Raw genomic sequence first — 20,550 nt, 5'->3', positions numbered from 1 at the left:
ACCTGTCTGTACTGTGGTTTATCCTTCTTTTCTCCCAATGGCGCTGTAGTGGCTGCTTACTGAGACTGTGGGTGTGAGAGTTCAGGGGATCACACGGGGCCCTGCAAGCAGCGTGACGATCAGCACAGCTAAAGCTGCGTCCACAGTTCGAGTTCATCATTAATTCTCTCACGACCGGTCCGTGCAGGCCTTCTGCTTGCTCACATCCATGTTCGAAAATCAGATGGCCCTGGTGGAAGTCAACCCCGCCACCCCGGTGAGGTCTCAGCAGCGCCCCGGCGTGGGAAGGGATCTGTCCGTGCCGCCCCGGTACAGTCTTTCAGGAAGGATGTGTACGTGTGGGTTTATCACTCGGGAGAATTTAGATTCCTTTTTATCTTAAGAAATAGAAGTAAAGTTTAGTAAACTCCCAGCTATACCAGCAATAAAGAAATTATTGCTCACACCATGGCTCCTATCTTGTTTAAAAGTAAATGGCTTGTGGTTTATTTTCATGTGAAACATTATTTTATTTCAGGATAGAAGGTAGACTTTACAACAGGACTTTCATTAAAAATATGAATTCATTTTTTAGCAGGATAAGAATAAGCTTGACGTTTTCCTCACTTCCAAATGCTGCACATCTGTATCTGCATGAATTAATCGTCCAAAACTGCCTTTAAGTTGCACGTCTCCTTGAAATAACTCCGTCATATAAGTTTGCTCTCACAGACCGGTTTTGTGTTTTTATTTTAGCTCCTGTGTCTTATCGACTCCTCCGCTGTATTTCGGACTTGTTAAGAAAAAAAATACTAAGCCGGCTACTCACAAACAATCTGGTTAGTGTAATGTAGTCTGAAATACAAAATGCAGAGGGGTTCCTTGTCTGAGTTACCTTTGTTTAGCTTCGCTCTGTCGTTTTGTGAATTCACGTTCGTCGAAGTGCAAATTCAGCGTTTTCTTCTTCCTTCACTCCTTCCTTTCTGTGCCTCTTGCGTGTTTTCACACGGTGTTTGTGGTGGGGAATGTGCTGACATTTCTTCTCCTGAGTTGGGTATAATTCATAGGAATTCAAAACATGAAAAATACTGGTGGTGGTTCTTTAGTGGCCAGCACAGAGTAGACTTATTGTGAGAAAAGTTTGTTCTTGTTTCCCTTTGCTGAAGAGTTTCACATTTTATTTTTTTTTTTTTTATTATTTTCTTTTTTTGTGGTACGTGGGCCTCTCACTGTTGTGGCCTCTCCCGTTGCGGAGCACAGGCTCCGGACGCGCAGGCTTAGTGGCCATGGCTCATGGGCCCAGCCGCTCCACGGCATGTGGGGGTCTTCCGGGACCAGGGCAAGAACCCGTGTCCCCTGCATCGGCAGGCGGACTCTCAACCACTGCGCCACCAGGGAAGCCCAAAGAGTTTCACATTTTAAAGTGAATCTCAGACATGATGCTACGTCTGTGTCTTGCATGTGCATTTCTTTTAATTTTTAAAATTATTTATTTATGTTTGGCTGTGTTGGGTCTTTGATGCTGCGCACGGGCTTTCTCTAGTAGTGGCAAGCGGGGGCTACTCTTCGTTGCAGTGCATGGGCTTCTCATTGCGGTGGCTTCTCTTGTTTGGGAGCACGGGCTCTAGACGCGCAGGCTCAGTAGTTGTGGTGCATGGGCTTAGTTGCTCCGCTGCATGTGGGATCTTCCTGGACCAGGGCTCGAACCTGTGTCCCCTGCATTGGCAGGCGGATTCTTAACCACCGTGCCACCAGGGAAGTCCCTGCATGTACATTTCTAAAGCACACTGACGTTTCCTTACCCAGCTTCGGTGCCAGCATATCCGCACCAGCAGGGATTCTTTGGTGTTTTGTATTAGCCAGGCTTTTCACCTTTGAGTATGACATTAGCTGTGGGTTTACCATAAGTGACCTTTGTTATGTTGAGATATGCTCCCTCTATACCAACTTTGATGAGAGTTTATCATGAATGGATGTTGAATTTTGTTAAATGCTTTTCCTGCTTCTATTGAGATAATCATGTGATTTTTAGCCTTCCTTTTGTTAATGTGGTGTATCACATTGATTGATTTGTGAATATTGAACCATCTTTGCATCCCTGTAATAAATCCCACTTGATCATAGTGTATGATCCTTTTTATACATTGTTAAATTCAACTTGCATATATATATATATATATATATATATATATATATATTTTTTTTTTGCAGTACGTGGGCCTCCCACTGTTGTGGCCCCTCCCGCTGTGGAGCACAGCCTCCGGATGCACAGGCCCAGCGGCCATGGCCCATGGGCCCAGCCGCTCCGCGGCACATGGGATCCTCCCAGACAGGGGTACGAACCCACGTCCCCTGCATCGGCAGGCGGACTCTCAACCACTGCGCCACCAGGGAAGCCCTCAACTTGCATATGTTTTGTTGAGGATTTTTGCATCTATATTCATCAGTGATACTGGCCTGTAATTTTTTTTGTAGTATCTTTGTCTGGCTTGGGGATCAGGGTAATGGTGGCATTGTAGATGAATTTGGGAATGTTTCATCTCTTCAAGTTTTTGGAATAGTTTGAGAAGGATAGGTATTAGCTATTTTTATGTTTGGTGGAATTCCCCCGGTGAAGCTGTTCAGTCCTGGACTTTTGTTTGCTGGGAGTTTGTAAATTACAAGTTCAATTTCACTGCTAGTGATCCATCTATTCAGATTGTGTATTTCTTCCTGAATCAGGTTTTGAAGATTGTATGTTTCCAGAAATTTGTCCATTTCTTCTAGGTTGTCCAGTTTGTTGGTATATAACTGTTTATAGGATTCTCTAATGTTTTTTTCTATCTCTGTGGCATTGGTTTTAATTTCTCCTCTTTCATTTCTTGTTTTTGTTTATTTGGGTCCTCTCTCTTTTCTTCTTGATGAGTCTGGCTAAAGGTTTGTCAATTTTGTTCTATCTTTTAAAAAAAATCTCATTTCATTGATCCTTTCTATTGTTTTTTGGTCTCTATTTTATTTATTTCCTCTCTGATCTTTATTATCTCCTTTCTTTTGCTGACTTTGGGCTTTGTTTATTCTTCTGTTTCTAATTCCTTTAGATGGAAGTTTAGGTTGTTTACTTGAGATTTCCTTGTTTCTTGAGGAAGGTCTGTGTCACTTTAAACTTCCCTCTTAGACCTTATTTTGCTGCATCCCATAGATTTTGGAAAGTTGTGTTTCCATTTTCATTTGTCTTGAGGTATTTTCTGATTTCCTCTTTGATTTCTTTATTGACCCATTTGTTTTTTAGTGGCATGTTGTTTAGTCTCCACATGTTTGTGCTTTTCTCATTTTTCTTCCTGTAATTGATTTCCAGTTTTATGATATTGTGGTTGGAAGAAATGCCTGATAGAATTTGTGTCCTCAGTCTCTTGTTGAGACTTGTTTTGTAGCCCAGCATGTGATTTATCTTGGAGAAGGTTCCATGTGCACTTGAAAAGAATGTGTATTCTGCTGTTTTTGGATGGAGTGTTGTAGATATCTACTAAGTCCAACTGCTCTGTTGTGTCATTTAAGACTAACGTTGCCTTATTGCTTTTCTGTCTGGATGGTTTGTCCACTGATGTCAGTGGGGTGTTAAAGTCCCCCACCATTATTGTATTGTTGTCAATTTCTCCCTCTATATCTGTTAATATTTGCTTTATATATTTAGGTGCTCCTGTATTGGGTTCGTATATGTTAATGAGTATAATATCCTCTTGTATTGCTCCCTTTATCATTATATAATGCCATTCTTTGTTTTTTTTTATAGCCTTTGTTTTAAAGTCTGTTTTGTCTGATACGATTACTGCTACTCCTGTGTTCTTGTAGTTTCCTTTGCATGAAATAGCTTTTTCCATTCTCTCATTTTCAGTCTGTGTATGTCTTTAGCTCTGAAGTAAGTCTCTTGTAGGCAGCATATAGGTGGTATTTCATGGTTTTGAATAAGAGTTTATATATATATATACATTTATGTAAACATATATATAAATGTTATGGAGTAAAGTTATACATGTAAATAGGGAAACCTTCACCTTGTTTCTGGTTTATTTTTTATTTCTAACGCCACTTCGGACTATCTCAGTTATTTTCTCTTATCCTCCTTGAAGTGAGGAGTACCCTTTGGACAGTCCTCTGTCAAGCAGGCTCATCAGGCAGTTTGCTGTGGCCCACGACCGAGCTGCCATGCTCTGTGTTCAGGATTCAGGTACACAGTCCAGCCGGAGCCGCGCTTCTCTGCATTTGTAAGAGTCTCTTATTCTGCCCACTGTTCCATTTTAAACAGATTTTTTAAATCTTGGTTACTTGAAGTTATATGACAGTGTTTGAGTCGAGATTAAAATCAAAACTCACTTCCCCTGGAACGTTATTAGAATTAGCCCAGAGCGTCTGTGTGTGCGTTGCAGTTCCCGCAACACGAGCAGTGGGTCCAGGTCTGCACTCCGTGTGTGTGGCCGTCTCCTCCATAAGCTCCAAGGGAGCCTGGCAGGAGGGCTGCACATAGAGGCTTATTCATAGACAAAGGGAAGCTGCAGAATAGCCACCAGCTGCCCCCTGGAGGCCTGGTCTTCTGGTTCCTCAGTGGGTTGAGCCCTTCCTCCCCCAGGTGGAGTAGGGCACGCAGGGCCGGGCACTCTTGGCCTCGTGGCAGCACCGTGATGTCAAGTGCATCAGAATGCCTTTAATTCCTTTCTGGGACCTCAGCAATTTCCTCGGTGAAGTTTGGAAGAAGTCGGGAGGCAGTTTTCATCCAGGCAGCTTCACTCTGAGCTCTTCTTTTCAGAAGTAAACGTCATTTCTGCTCCCTAGATTTGCTTACAGGTGAGAACATGCCTTTGCTCCCAACCCAGGGTCTGTTGTGTACCAGCACCCCCTCACCCTGACCTCCATGAGTGCTTGCCATCTGTGCAGAGCAGATCCCTAAAGCTTACGGTTATTTATAACTGTGCTGACTTCCTTCTGTTTTTCATATAGTTCTAGCCAAAGAATTTTTTTGAATAATTGTAGGAAATTAGACATGTAGTGTTATCGGTAAACTGAATATTTTTGTGATACTCAACATGCTTGCTTACAGAGTGTTTGATTAAAAAGTGGGCCCTCAAGTTTGAATGTTGGATCTACAACTGATTTCTCCCTTGTTTTAGGGAACTGTTCACATGGAATGGCTTAGCCGAGCATATGCCTCTCAAGAGCCGTTGAGTGGGTGGCCTGGGCTCAGACCTGCGTCCTGGGCGTGACCCTTGGCTCCCCGCCCTCAGGCTCCTCGCTGTAGAAGTCGGGCCACGACGTGAGGCACCCGGCGGGCCCTCGGTGCCCGGGCATGGGCAGACTGTTGTTACCTGTTTCGGGTTTCCTCACTACCTGAGAAAATGAGCGCCAGGTTAACCGGAGATTCTACATTTTATCTGCTGCAAGTGTGACTCCTCTGAGTTATGATTTATAAGGAGTTCCTCTCACGTTTTTAAGCAGGAGATGGACAGCAGCTGGCCTGTGGCGTAGTCAACCACTTGTCCCTGGTCTTCAATGACGATCTGCTGTTTTTTCAGGTAAAATGTAGAATTTTAGTTCATGTGGATTTATGAGTGGGTCTTGTTACCAAACTAGGTCCGTTTGCCAGACGCTGAGATGCCATGGGGTTATTCATGACGAGACGGGAGAGCACATCTCAGATTCGCTCCCCAAGGGTGGGGACTGAAGCCCCAGTAACCAAGGGACCCGTACGTCAGAGGCGTTATCTATAGAGCTGGCTAGGGAGTCAAAGATAAGGCGAGCTTGGTCGGGACGCGTTACCCGTGAGGGTCCTGACCAGCTCTTCCCTCACCTGCTGTTCTGTAGGACGAGCTCGAGGGTTTCTGTTGGTCACCCATTGCTGTTAACCCTGTGGGCATGGTTTCTGGACAGGCCTTTTAACCCTATGGGGCATGGTTCAGCCTCATTATGGTCTTGTTATTAGTTGCTAAGTGCAACTCTCGTTCCCTTCAAGACGAGGACAGACTAGAACCATGGCTTGAACTGGGGAATGAAATGACGAGATTTAACAAACCAGATTCCACTGAGCTCCGCTAGACCAAGAAGGGTGAGTGTAATTTGTGAGACCGGAACTGCGGGCATATTTGTGGCAGGGGCCCCGAGGTTTTGGGGGAGTGAAGTCGTCTTACAGACAGGACAGAAACATGGTTTGGAAGTTAGTAGCGTTTGTAAATAAACATTTTTATGAACGGAACAAGGCAAAGAACTTTTTTAAGCAAGTAGGTTTGAGATGAGGACAATGATGTTAAAATTACTGCCTCTTTGGCTTTGTAACTGGGACCTGTAGGTTCCTGGTCCTAAACCTTGAGGTCTCACCGCTCTTCGTGAGACTCCTGGTGCTGCTTGCTTCAAAACTTACACTTGGGGCTTCCCTGGTGGCGCAGTGGTTGAGAGTCTGCCAGCCGATGCAGGGGACACGGGTTTGTGCCCCCGTCCGGGAGGATCCCACATGCTGCGGAGCGGCTGGGCCCGTGAGCCATGGCCGCTGAGCCTGCGCGTCCAGAGCCTGTGCTCCACAGCGGGAGAGGCCACAACAGTGAGAGGCCCGCGTACCGCAAAAAAAAAAAAACACAAAAAAAACCTTACACTTGGTAGGTATTGTAACAACAACCGAAAAAACAAAATATCTTTCACTAGTCCGTGTGTTTTTGTGAACTATAGAGGAGGAACCAGGGGTCACTGGCCCCAGCCGGTGGGGAGGCCACACCCGGCAGTGGATGAGCACGCCCCGGCCTCTCTCCGGTTCCCGGCCTCAGCTCTTCCCAGAGTCTGCAGCCGGCTCCGGACAGAGGGAAGGAGCGGCCCTTCCCAAGGGCAGACCAGGGCCTGGGGGGCATGCTTCTTGCAGCGTCTCTTTTCCTCACCCACCCAGCCTCTAGCCCATGTAATTCCAGGACGGCCCGTGGCTCCGCCGGGCTCAGTGCCTGTGTCGGGAGTGCGCTTTTAGGGCCCCTCGTGCACGTACACCGGGCAACCCCCATGATGGGTGTCCACGGTGATTGCGTTGGTTGTGGACGTCTCTCTGTGGATTTTATTGTTGGCAAAAGGGCTTCTGCTGAATTAAGAAAATGCAGTAGATAGTCCAGCCTGCATTTTAAAATGGGCTCTATTTCCATTTTGGGGAAAAGAGTCATCATTAGCCCCCTTTCCTGTTATCAGCACAGCATTTTGCCCCATGCGGGTAGTTGGTTAATGGGCATACGGTTCAGCTTTGAAAATAGGATTGGTCTCTCAACGTTTACCCGGAAGGCAGGAAAGTGGGTTTTTGTTTCCATCATCGTCTAAGGGAAATAGGAGAAGTGTGTTCTGGATAGTTTGATTGTGGTCAGTATTAGGTGCTAAATTAAAATTCCCTCCTGGAGGACCTGACCTCTGAGAGCACAAGCAGGTGGTGTGTCCCGTGTGAAAACCACGGATCACAATGATATTTAATTTACTAACGGGGTCTGTGTTTATGCTTTAGGCTTTAGAACGTCGTTTCCCACCACACGCTGCTGTCCGGCATGGAGACGTGGGGAGCCTGGCCCCATGCCTCCTCTTAGCCTGTGCCTGGCACCGGGCAGACGCGGGGACAGGCTGGGTGGGTCTGAACGCGTCCCTGGGGGGCCCACCCCCTCTCATGTCGGGCTGAGGGCAAGGGGTGTAAAGCCAGATCCTGGGGTCAGTTATTTCGGAAGATTAAAGTAATTAAAATTTCATTAAGTATTATGGAATTGTATGAAAACGAATTCTTATAAAAGGATGCAACTGAGCTGAGAACTCTTGCTTCTGGGTCTTGAGTCCTTCGTCTGTCTGGGCGCTGCCGAGTTGGCCCCCTTCCCGCTGCCCTTCCTGTTGGTGGGGACCTTGCGCCCCATCCCTGTCCACCCACCGTCCGTCCTGCTTCTCGCCCGGGCGGGAGCCTCCTCCCTGGGGGAGAGAGGACTGCGGGCCTGGGTTTTGTGTCGCTCACTCTGTTTCTAGAGCGCGTCCCAGCCCACACCCGGCATATCGGTCTTCTTCGGAGGCGAGAGAAGAGAAGACGTGTGTGACACGTGGACACAGAGGAAAGCGCGTCCTGGCTGGGGTCCCTGGGGTCCCGGCGCTCACCCCGAGGCCACGCGTCGGCACAGGCCTCCGGCTCCGCGCTTCGTGTGCCCAGGCGGAGCTTGGAGGAGAAGGTCCCGTTGGGGTCCCGTTGTTGTCACTGGGAGTTGCGGGTCTGTCCTGAGGCGCCGGGCAGGCTCCTTATGGCGTCTGCTCCGCTGCGCCCCTGCCTGCTTGGGTACTGCAGCCGCGCCGTCGGGAGCCGGGGAGGGATGCTAGTCAGTGGTGGGAGGGCTGGGAGGACGAGAGGAGGGTGTCTCGCTCCGCAGTGGATGACTGGGGGCCCCGCTGGATCCACCACGCGTGGCCCCGCGGCCTCTTGCCGCCTGGCGAGGTGGGTGGTGCGAGCGCCCTCGTTTGACGTGCGAGGAAAGGCCGCTCAGCGCGACAGGGGCGCGTCCGGAGGTCCGAAGGGACGGTGTCCGGCCCTCCGCGCCCACGCGGAGGCCGCAGCGCCGTGTCTGCGCGGGGGGCGCGGGGGCGCGGCGTCCCGAGGAAGCGCCGAGGTGCCGCCCCTTCTGCGGCCTTGGTGCTTCGGCGAAGCTCCCGGAAACTTACACCAGAGGGCAGCAAAGCCATTTCGGATAGTTTTCTGCTCGGTAAATTTTAGCTCTCAGTTTTCTCGAGGTCATGTCACAGAGCTGCAATGTGCATCTTTCCCGGTGTTTCCAGTTCTTCCTGTTAGTTTTCTGACAGGTGTGATGTGGTGATGTTGCAAGTCACTGTCTAATCTCTAAATTACCATCTGTAATTCACACGCCGAGCCCACGTGAGCACAGGCTGCTGGTGGTGAGCTCCTTGCGACGGCAAGGATGTCTCCTAGCCCTGCTATTTCAGTCACGAAGTGTCAGACTCGGGAGATCTGAGGCCTTGGATCGCCCAGGATCACGGCGCCCAGGACGTGGGGCTGGAGCCCTTCCCAGCGCGTGGCAGCGGCTCAGAAGCGCAGCTTTGCTGCAGCACAGGGAGCATCGCTGGTTTTCTGGTGCGAGTGTCTCCCCGTCGCCAGCCGGCGCACCCGCCGGAGTCTAGTGGGCAGCCCAGCCCTGCCCTTTCCGTTTGGCACCACTTCTCGCAGGACCACAGTTTTCATTTCCCAGACTCCAAGAACCCACCTCCAAGAAGCCTCTCGCCGCACGGGCTCCTCAGCGTGGCAGGCGGTGGCAGCGTCTGGGGGTGACTTTAAGGGTGCCCCTCTCCCCCACCGCTGCGAAGGCCTTTCGAGTTGGTCACTAGGGCGGGGCGGGACGGGGCCCAGACAGAAGCCACAGCGCTTGCCGCCGCTTCATCAGGACGGAGCTGACGGGCCGGGCAGCCCAGCGCTGGGGCCGACGGGGCGCGGGACCCCTCGTCTGGACGGCCGTCGCGCTGGCCAGCGGCATGACCTGGGCAGTACTGCCTGTCCCTTCCTGAGCAGACGCTTATTTTCCTGTAAAAGGAGGGGATGGATGCAGTAAGTGATAACCGGTCCGTTATCTGCAAGTTTAATTATTCTGATGCTGTAATTGCTGGTCAAGCCGATGGGTTACGTCACAGTTCAACACCTTCTTCAGAAACCATATTTAGCCTTTAAATGAAGTAAAATCCACCTCCTTGGGCGTTGGTTCCTCTGGGTCGCTTGGCTCGGAAATGCCTCTGGCTTCCAGCGTTACTTCTTCCTGGACGAGGTGCGGTTCTGGTGTTTTGGATGAAGGTACTCGGTCCTTCCTTCCTGCTCTGTCCCGCTCAGGTCACGACAGAGCAGTGAGCACTGTCCGCTTCCTGGGACGGACGCTGAAGGTGTGGTCGGTCCGCAGGACAGAGCCGGCACTGCGTCTGGTAATGGTGACTCCAGGGAGACTGTCGGGCAGTCCGCTGTCCGAGCAGAGCTTCTCCAGGGTCCCCGTGTCCTACCCTAACCAGGAGGCTGGGCAGCTGGGCAGCACAGTGACACTGATCGATGGTTCAGGACTTTCTTCTGTGTGTGCGTGCGTGGTGTGCGTGTGTGTGTACACATACGTGACATGCATGCGTGCACAGCACACAAGTACATGCATGCGTGCACATATGTACACACAGTTAAATAAGCCTTTCGTTTGTGTGGCCTAAAAATGACAGCGATTAATACTAAAATACTGGAATAATTTAAATTCAACGTGATTTTGTAGTACAGATGAAAATATGCCCAAGGGATACTATGTGGAGGAAGTACCTTCTGGGGAAAAAAATGTTTCAGTGAACTTATAGGAGATCATTTGGAAATGGAATGGGAAAGGGGGACAGGAACATGACAGGAAAAGAGGTGATGACAGGAGACGTGGCTTCGATTCATCAGATTGTGCTGGCAAAAAGCATATTTTCAAGAAAGCTGTTAGCATTTATTTTCTATGAGCCTTGTAAAAAGGGACTGAATCCTGGGGAAACTAATCAGGAAGGGAAAGTTGGTTAATTCCCAGGCCTCTGCAGGGTGAGGCTCTTGGCAGCAGTGAAGAGAGAGGGAATTTGTTTTAGGCCCTTAGTCCTATCAACTTCTACCCTGTGACATGGGCTGTGCAATGAGGCAGCAGACACCTCAGAACTATGTTTTAAAACAGGTTTAGAATTTTGGCTTGAATATGTTTACTGCCCAGTTATTTTAGAGTTTTTAAACGGCCAGAATTCAAAACACTCATTACAGTAAAATTTAATCATGTAACATCTTTTAGAAAGTCAGGAAGAAAAACCAAAAACTAAGCTGGTTCTAACAAAGTACATTCTATACATTTAGAATAAATAGATGTTTGGTGTTAAGATGAAAGGATTTCATATTTAGAGCAGTAGAGTTTTTATTGACATTTATTTTGTTAGTAATAATTACTGATTTTCATTGCAGGGCAAAGACATTTCCTAAGTCTGTACAGTCTGTGCAGTTTTATTACATAGACGCGTTTATTTTGTCGTCCTCGGCCTTGAGTTTCAGCTGCTCGAGCATCACATCGACACCAGCAAAGGCGCCGCATGAAGGCAGTCATCTCCTCTCGGGCCTGTCCTGTCTGGACTCGGGGTGCCGCATTTCAACAAGGAGTTATGTGTAAATAAAGCGTTTACATTTACAAATGCCATCCAAAATGTGATAATAGCCTCCTGTTACCAGAAATCCCCCTTCTCCACACGTGGAGCTTCCCTGTAGGGCCGTCCCTGGGCTTGGGGTGATCTTGCCAGTGGCCGGGGCTCAGGAAAGGGGGTCATCACCCTGGTTCAGCAACATATTTAACTCATTTCGTATGTAGAACCATTGCTGTTTATAATAAGTTGAAATTACGGAATATTTCATATATATCCACAGATGTACGTTCGTGTGGGCTACTGAACACCTGCCTGGCCACACCTGACTTCGGCAGATATTAATGCTTTACTGTCTTTTTTTTCAAAACTTTTTGAGGAAACGAAACCTTGCAGAGAAAACTGGAGGCCTCCCCTCCGAGCCCCGTTCCCTCCCCCCGCTTTCCTCTTCCCGAGACCAGCGTGCTCGCTTCCCGTCCCTGCTCTGTATTTGCTGTGCTTCCAGGTGTCCTTGTGGTTTGATGGAGGGGTCGCGTGTGACGCGCCTTTCGTGCTTACAGCCGCGCTTATTCCTTTAGTGTTAGTAAAATATGATTATTAAGTGGCATGAAAACTTTTTTTTATTTTCAAGTTTTTTAAAGGTAGAATCTTTAGTTGTAGTGAAAGGGAAACAAAATGATGGATCATGTTTCGTTCTCTTCCAGGTATAAACAGAAGAGCAGGTGCACGCCTGTTTTCAGGATCCCCATGACAGATGCAGCAGATTACTAGCTTATCAGCAGTGAGTGATTTTTATCCCTGTATCCTTTCTCCTGCTGTCCTCCCATCACATCCTTACCATTGCCCTTCCAGCGAAAGCATGTGCTGAAGGTCCAAGCCCCAGGCTCGGGCTGAGCGCCGGGAACTCGGGGAGCTCATGGTCCTTTGTGTAATGGCTTCATCTCAGTAGTGAAAAGAGCCTCAAAGGAAAAATAAAACTGGAGGCAATAGAGCATATGACATATAGCAGGGTGATATAACCTGATGCTTCTGGCCTATTAAATAACATAGTAATTTAGTACATTTAAAAAGTAAACTGCTACACTTAGTATGTGCACCCTGTGATGAACTGAACAGTTTACCCCATTTCATGTGGAAGATGGCAAAAATTACAGCGGTTGCTGTTGAATAGCAAATTGATTCCAAAACTTTAAGTTTTGAGCTTTTGTGGCTAACATCATCATTTTAACATAAAGAGCACTGATTTTAATTTATTTAGAAGCAAAGCTCTGAGCTTCAGACACTCATTTTATAAACTTTTAATTTATTCAAAGGTCTAAGTCAAATTCTTCTGAAAAGTGTTATACTTGAAATTTCAGAAGGACTGATACAAGGTGTTACAGGTTCTAGTATATTTTGGTTAGAAATGTGACATCTTTATGCTAGAACCTTTTGCTAAAAGAAAACCCCAAACCAACCAACCAAAAAGCACCTATAGCAGAAATGTGTCACCCTGATTATTCTGGCCTTGAGTGAGGATTTCTGCATGTTTTGGTGTTAGCATCGGGTTTATTATTGAACCTAGTACTCTTTCTACTCTATACTTTTCCGCCACATATACTTTCTTTAAAAATTTATTTTATTTTATTTATTTATTTTTGGCTGCGTTGAGTCTTCATTGCTGTGCGCGGGCTTTCTCTAGTTGCGGCGAGCGGGAGCTACTCTTCGTTGCCGTGTGCAGGCTTCTCACTGCAGTGGCTTCTCTTGTTTTGGAGTGCGGGCTCTAGGCACGTGGGCTCAGTAGTTGTGGTCCACGGGCTTCATTGCTCCGCGGCATGTGGGATCGTCCTCGACCCGGGCTCGAACCCATGTCCCCTGCATTGGCAGGCGGGTTCTTAACCACTGCGCCATCAGGGGAGCCCTCCCACATATACTTTTTAAGACAGTGCTCTGGGCTAAACATTGAAGGTTAGGTCATTGGTACATTGTCCCTCCTATGCCACATTGATGAAGTTTACCCACCACGTGCTGTGTCGAGGGCTTGTCCTTCATGTGTGCAGCCTGTGCCTGGGGTCTCTCCCGCCCACGGCCTCGCCGTCTAACCTCTGGCCCAGACCTGTCTTCCATCTCAGTACCTACATGCCGGACGGCCGTTCCACCTCTATTATGGGGTGTCTGACATCTGCAGCCTCACTTACCTCTAAGTAGACTCTTGGCTTCCCACCTGGAAATCCATACCGCCCGGGTCTCCCCACCGTTTGAGCAGTGTGCCCACTGGCTCCGGCCAGTTGCCTGGGATCAGCTAGGGGAGGGGCTGTGGTCAGGCCTCTCCTGTTGGGCCTCAGAATCATACCTAATCATCCATCTGTACGTCTCTGGTTGGAAGGAGTTCCCAACCGAGTCACAGGCCTCGTGGTTGCTGCTGGCTGGAGCAGGACCCTGGAGGTTTCGACCTCAGTGCGGCTGCAGCGCCGCCATCACGGCGGGAGCCCATTCTTGTCCCGTCCACCAAATTTGTCAAAGGAAAGCGAGTGAGTTTTTGACAGTGCACAGCCTTTGTCAACTTTGTTTAAAGTGTTTAGCAGATGCAAAGGTACGATGCAATCAGTTTGCTGCCAGGTTCAACGGTAGTTTTTACTGGGCATGAAATTCTTCTAAGCCTTGACATTAGAAGACATTTTAATTCTGTATCGAATGTTAATGTTTACACTTTTGTCTTTGATTAGTTTATGGGCCCAGTTTTTGATTTTACTGGTAATCCATTTTCACTTAAAATGTGGTGGAGCGTTTGGGTGTTTCAAGCGCTAGGCAGACTGGGTGACAGCCATGGAGGTGCTGCGGGAATGCGAAGCAGCCTTTGTGAATCCGCAGGTTCTCTCTGTAGGATGTAGCTAGTCTGTCTCTACAGAGGATGTGTTTAAAAATACTCACAGCTGACGGTTGAAAATCGGGGAATTGAGGAGGTGGCCCCTTCAATGAATTCATTGCCTCACAGTTTAGTTCAGAAGACACTTTGTTACCCAAAAGAACAACTGAGATACTTGTGAACAAAACTTTTGTTTGTAGGACTACAGCTACAATTTTGATTTTTGATATATTTGGAATGGCTTTCTAAATTAAGGGTTTAATGTATAATGCCTTCTGAAATCTGCATGATGATTCAAGGGTATCCTCTTTATTTCAGTGAAGTCTTACCGCATTGCTTAAAAGGACTCTCTTTTTTTTACTGTTTTTTTTTTTTTTTGCGGTACGCGGGCCTCTCACTGTTGTGGCCTCTCCCGTTGCGGAGCACAGGCTCCAGATGCGCAGGCTCAGCGGCCATGGCTCACGGGCCCAGCTGCTCCACGGCATGTGGGATCTTCCCGGACCGGGGCACGAACCCGCGTCCCCTGCCTCAGCAGGTGGACTCTCAACCGCTGCGCCACCAGGGAAGCCCCGGCACAGAATCTTAAAGGGCAGAGGCGTTCACCTCCAGATGCAGGTCCTTGTGCCCCTGGGATGGCTGTCCATCCCTGGAATCTGCTGACCTGAGTCACAACTGACTGTTACCAACAGAAAGCAACGGATACAGTCCCTTACAGGAAATGAGATGTACGTGCTGAGGGCAATGGGTTTCTTGAAAAGACCAGTCTGCACACAGACTCTAGGGGTTATAGTTTGACGAATAGCACTTAGAATGTTTAATGTACTATTCTCAAAATGCAGTACGTAAAATTTATCTTAAAGATACATATTTCTAACATCCAAGTGTCTCTCTTGAAATGTTACATAGGTTGTGTATTTGATCAGTTTTTGCAGAGTTTCTTAGAGTCTTTAGTTAATATAATGCAGTAAGAATTGACTAAATTTACCAAATATCGCCATTCTTTAGTTAAAATGTTTCAGTCATGAAGATAAATAGGAATCGCACATGTGATGTTCCTTTAATGCTGTTAAGTGTTACATTTAAAACATACTTCTTTCCATGCTTTCGGACACTTGCTGTCTCTGAAGTATTATGAGTTGCAGTATTAGAAAAAGATTTCTTTGCTCATTTAACTTTTGAATGTATTGTACGTGACTCTTATTAAAGGTGGTCGTTTCAAAGCTGTCATCATCATTGCTGTCGTCGTCACCGTCATCATTTTCTGTGTGTGGAAAATGGCTTGTCAGCGTTTCCACTCTACATTTTCTTTTTGCATGTTCTAATCTTTATTTCTTTCTGGAGTTTATCACAGAGTCATAAAGACTTGATTGAAACTTGGCATATTAGAGCCTAGTGTGAGATTTTTTTTCAATTTGGTTCCCAAATTTGTTTCATCTGTTTAAGTTAAAAATGAAAAATACGATTTTGGAGCTTTAGACGCTCTTTTACTTATAAAAATAAAGCCCTGGCTTTAGAATAATGGTAAAGACGATTCTTTTCAACTTAGGTAACCAGTTTTTCTCATATTCTCAGAGAAGTTATTTCATTTTGAAAAGTAACGTGATGCTGTTTTGTCTGACATCTTCCTCTGTTTCCATTTCATAAAAGAAGATATGTTAACCTTTTGCATAGAATACTTTTCTCTGTTATAAGGATTAAATAAGATAATGCATGTGAATTTCTTAGCATATGCTAAAGTCATTAACTGGAAGCCATTTTTAAAATACAAATTTATGAAGGCTGGTGGACATTGCCTTAGAAAACTTTCGATCTTTGCGTGCAACTAATTTCACACAATTCGTTTGTTCCCACGAGTTTAAGGAGAAATGCACAGAATTTTGCTTCCTGCAGTAGAAGGTCAGAAGCTGAATTAGAAATGATTTCTGCTTTCAAAGAAATTGTCATCTAGAAGGTGGTAGATGTGGGCGTGAATAACATTTACACAAAGCTGACTCTTTAAGCATCGTAAAATGAGAGGAAAGGGTGCCGCAGAGCAATGAGGACTGGGACATTTATTCTGTCTGGAAGATGAGAGAAGTCTGCGTTTGGCTGGAATCCCACGTCCTTCCTATTGTTAGACAGAACTTGATTTTACGGGGACTTTGAAGGTACATAAAATAGAGAAGCAGGTTGACTGAACTCGTTCAACTTCCCATGTATTGGAGGGTCTGGACTGGTCCCCGGGTCTCCCCAGGCCTCTGTCTGTTCCCAGACTGACTCGTATTTAAAATCCCGGAAGAGGGTTGACGTGTGTTACCGCGGTGAGTGCAGACCCTCAGAAGGGAGGTACAGGGGTGTGCGGTCCAGCCCTCTGTCAGCCTTCCTGTCCCAGCGGCCGTCTCCTGCCACTCCAAGCAGCCCGTCTGCACCGGGCTCTTCCCCAACCACCCTGCTGCTAAAACACACGCCACCATTTCAACGTCTGGCTTTCAATTCCTCGAGGTCCCAGCTGCTTCCGAGTTGGAATCAACTTTGCAGGCAGACTCTGGCCACTGCTCTTGTCTCATCCCTGCCTGGTCTCCTCAGGTGTGGGTGTGGACCCTCTGGTCTCGGGCCAGGCATCCAAGGGGGGCCCGAATTGCTGGGCCCAGGCCATTCTCTTGCACCGTGGGCGCTGCTGTGACATGCACCAAGCCCTGGAGAGTTTTAGATGCCCCAGGGGCACTGACCAGGACAGAAAAAGGGCAAACCCCAGATGTTTCCCTGTCCCCTCTTGGGTGCAGTTGGTGATAAATACTGCTCACCGAGGGTTCCTATGCGCCACATGTTCCGGCGTGGTGTCCTCACAGGAATCCTAGTTCACAGACGAGGCGGCTGAGACCCTAGCATTGGCAAGTCCCGAGACCTGTGGGCCGTGCGTGTGACCTCAGGCACTGGCTGGCCGCAGAGCTCATGCTCTTAACCCTGGCAGAAGGCCACTGGGTGAGGGTCCCCACGCTGGCTTCTTCCCATCCAGCCTCGGGGAGCTGTTGCTAGAACACAGATGAGCTCACATGCTCCACGTCTACAGCACTCCCCCGGGAGGTCTTGGCAGATGGCCAGACTGCACCTCCCACCACCTGCCTCCGTGGCCTGGACCAGCGGCAAACTCCTGCTTCTGTGTCAACACTGGCCCCATCGCTGCCCCACGAGGCCGCCCTGGCCTGTCTGGTTGAAATCAGGGCCTTCCTTTGCTCAGCGGCCGTGCCTCCCTAAAGCTCTCCGTGCCGGGGGACGGTGTGTGACGCACCCTCCCCGTGAGATCCTGAGACTCCAACCTCCTTGAGGACAGAGCCGTACCTGGCTGACATACAGTTGGCGCTCAAAAATGCCTTGCGTAGTCAGAGCCCAGGGGGCTGCCGCGGGTAGTTTAAGGGGCCCATCTGCATGGTGCGGAGGCGCGTTTCTGTTTGCCCACGGGGCACTGGGAGGGTCTATCCTGCCTCAGGTTCTCCACGGCCCTGACGTAAGGCGGCCTGTGAGTCTCTTTCTGCTGGAACCTCAGCAGGGGTCAGTCAAGTCCCTTTAACACCCTGTGAACGTTTTATGTTTTGGCATTTTGGCATTTTAAATACATTTTTTGCTCTTCTAAATTGCCTTTTTTTCCCAAACACTGTTCGTTCACGTTAAACTCCTTGGTCCATGGCGCAGTATTTAACCAGGCTGGGATGCCACCTCCTTCTTAGCGCCCAGCTGAGCCGTCGGGGGCCTCGCCTCAGGCAGGAGGGACCCCGTGGCCTGGGCCGTGGGTGTGGTCTTGGTGAGCTGCTCTCTTAGATGAAGGCGGCTGGGTGTCCTACGTGGGAAGCCCAGCTCCTGTGTCTCGCCCCACTCTGCCGGGGCCGGCTCGGCATGGATCTGGTGTCACTTCCACCGGAGGGGTCGCTACGACGCGCACCTCCCGTCCCTGGGCGGCAGGCGCGGGTTCGCAGCGCTCAGCGCGCCTGTCCCGCACGCGCCGGTGGCGCTCTTCCCGGCCCTAGCGGAGCACAGCTCTCCTTGCGCCCGGGTCGGGCCATAAGCTGCTTTCTCCAGTGGGGGCTCGGGTGCAGCTCGATTCCGAGCAGAGCCCGCCGGGTCGCCTCGGGAGAAGGGCAGGAACAGCCGGCGGACCCGCAGAGTCCAGGGCCGGGCGCCGGGAGCCTCTCCCCGCACGACTTACCCTGCAGCGCCCTTTCGAGGAGATGCACCTTAAGAAGTGACACATTTCTTTTAAAGGCTCCCTGTTTTTATAGCTCTGACAAAAATAATGAGTAATAGTGGATTTTACATGAAACTTTGAGGAGATTAAGTTTTGTCAAGATCTGGTTTTCCAAGTGCTTCTCTTTTCTCTCTGTAAAAAATTCAGTCGAAATAACCCAGGGTGGTTTACTGTGGCAGTGTTTATTTCAACAACTCCCGCCTTAAAGCCAGTGTGTGGGTACATATGTGTATATCCATGTAACACGCAGTGCACATGCACACATATATGTGCAGGCTTTATGTGTACACGCGCACACGCACCTTTGTGTACATGTACATGTGTGTATATACACGTGTGTGCACGTGTGCGCATGTATAGTAATCTACCTGTGAATGAACCCCTTTAGTTGTATCATACCTATTGGTAACCACTGGTATCTGGCACTGTTCCAAGTACAGGGGCACATGAGTGAATGACACAGCAAGGTCCTGACACTTGAGAATTTTGTAGTCTTACAAAGAAAGAAGCAAGTGGGTTCAACGCAGGTCAGACACCCTGAGCCTGAGCCCCTTGGGGGACCCTCCCTGACAGGTAACCTGAGCCGCAGGTGTGTGACGTGGGGAAGGGAGCCAGGTTGATGGGGGAGCCCAGCTCTTGGGAAGCGGGGTCACGGAGGAGCGGGGTTGGACTGGGGGCGCTGACCCGGGCAGGGGTCAGTCCCTTGGGCTCATGGGCCTTGGTCACATAGGGTTTTGTTCCGGGCGGGGGGCCATCAGGAGGGGTTGAGGAGGAGGCCGGTGCCCTCACAGCGCCCGAGTGCATGCGCGTGGGTGCTGCGCATCCCCTTGTCTACGTGGACGTTGGAAATGGCTCAGTCGTGCCGCCAGGGGCCCAGCTCAGCCTCTGGGTGCGGCTCTGCGTGTTGGGGGCCGGGGCTGGGGTCCGGAACGGGCTGCAGGAGGGTGAAGGGGCTTTGCACTTAGCTCCTTCCTCATGCTCCCAGGAGCAGGCACCTGGTGACCCTGGCGGCAGCCCCAGCCAGGCTCCTGCTCAGGGACCCAGCACCAGCCTCCGAGGTTCCCCTCTGTCGGGGGTGTTCCCAGGTCCCCCGTGCTGGGTGGGTCCTGAAGTTGCAGTCTGAGGGTCCCTCGTTCCCTCGGGAGAGAACAAAGCAGCTCCGGGAGACCATCCTCCAGATTCCACGTGCTCTGCCCAGCGTCTGCCGTGGCCCCTGTCCTCCTGGTCCCTGGCTCTGTGGCCATGTCTGGACCAGAGAGCCACGGGGCGATGCAGGGAGGGCGTGGGGACAGTCCAGGCAGGAGGTGGGCCGTGACTAGACCCGTCTTCACACAGTGCTGTGAGGCCCCCTCACAGTGGGCACCTCTCTGAGCCAGTGCCCCTACAGGGGGGTGACCCTACAGGGGTCCTGGGAAGTTTCCTTCCAGATGCTCCCTCCTGGGCCATGAGTGACCGTCTGGGATGCCAGCGCGGGGAGAATTCCTCTCTCTGAAAACTGCGTGTCTTTTCGCTAGGAGTTTCAGTGCATTCGCTTTAGGAAATGGCTAAGGATGTCGTCTGTGCTGGGCAGCTGCTCACACAGGGACTGGACAGGGGCCCAAGTCACCGCAGACCCCAGGGTCTTTCAGTGCCGAGTGTGGTATTCCAGGACTCACCGTGGCGTGCTCTTGGATGAGAGGTGTTAGGTTGGGAAAAACGGTTCTGAGGGGTTTTGATGGGAAAATAACTGGTTTTACTTCCTGAAAATAAACATCTGAATGGTATACGATGGAATGAAAGGACAGGAGTTTAAGGTTACGGAGGTTTACACCATGTTTTAATAGCTTGTTTTCTTAAATTTCTGTTCAGTTACGCAGTGTACATCAAAGAGTTCCAACTAACCACAGCCCCGTAAGGCCTGTCATCCTGTAAGTCCAAATTCAGGGGAAGCACAAATCACAATTGGCCCAAATGTCCTATTTCCAGTAAAATAGAAAATAGGTCGTTTCTGATTTCTTCTAAGCTTACTGACAAGTGTAGCCACATTTATCATGCATCAGTGATGCTCTTTTGCAAGCATCCTGCTACACTGTAATGACCTCTTCTGAGAATTACCCCTGTAGCTGTCTCCTTGTGTTGGACAAGCAGAATTTAACTCATTTTATCATCCAGTTCACAAAAAAGTGAGGGCCATATTTTCATATTTTTGAATTATGTTTTATATCATTAAATGGCTTATTTTTAGAATGAAAGTATGTAAATCTTTTTTATGATTTATTGATATCTTTAAGAATTATAGCAGATGTTTTTTCCTTACATATTTAAAAAATCTGATTGGCTATTACTCTTTTTTTGTGTGTCTGAATGAGATTTTGCATTTGCATTTTTTTATGAT

The 20,550-nt window shown here is 49.0% G+C and overlaps 1 protein-coding gene across 1 annotated transcript in view; it reads left to right on the top strand.

Annotated features, from left to right (window-relative positions):
- The window catches only part of WDR27 (WD repeat domain 27), a 54,746-nt gene that overhangs the window by 14,612 nt on the left and 19,584 nt on the right, over positions 1-20,550 (top strand). Inside the window, 22 exon segments of the mRNA XM_089921689.1 lie at positions 188-309; positions 736-818; positions 2,191-2,372; positions 2,746-2,753; positions 4,086-4,183; positions 5,446-5,555; positions 7,469-7,585; positions 7,969-8,136; positions 8,361-8,690; positions 8,915-9,148; positions 9,328-9,483; positions 9,658-10,067; positions 10,943-11,016; positions 11,019-11,073; positions 11,817-11,870; positions 11,872-11,912; positions 13,499-13,535; positions 13,537-13,732; positions 16,209-16,455; positions 17,007-17,146; positions 17,753-18,173; positions 18,935-19,275. Of these exon segments, the coding sequence (XP_089777815.1) occupies positions 188-309; positions 736-818; positions 2,191-2,372; positions 2,746-2,753; positions 4,086-4,183; positions 5,446-5,555; positions 7,469-7,585; positions 7,969-8,136; positions 8,361-8,690; positions 8,915-9,148; positions 9,328-9,483; positions 9,658-10,067; positions 10,943-11,016; positions 11,019-11,073; positions 11,817-11,870; positions 11,872-11,912; positions 13,499-13,535; positions 13,537-13,732; positions 16,209-16,455; positions 17,007-17,146; positions 17,753-18,173; positions 18,935-19,275 (3,624 nt within the window).

Source organism: Delphinapterus leucas, chromosome 12 (assembly GCF_059928025.1).
Source record: "Delphinapterus leucas isolate spDelLeu-1000000601 "Yukka" chromosome 12, BTC_Dleu_Yukka2, whole genome shotgun sequence".
Classification (NCBI taxonomy): domain Eukaryota; kingdom Metazoa; phylum Chordata; class Mammalia; order Artiodactyla; family Monodontidae; genus Delphinapterus; species Delphinapterus leucas.
The sequence above is the reverse complement of the archived record's forward strand: the minus strand, read 5'-3'. Positions and strand labels throughout refer to the sequence as shown.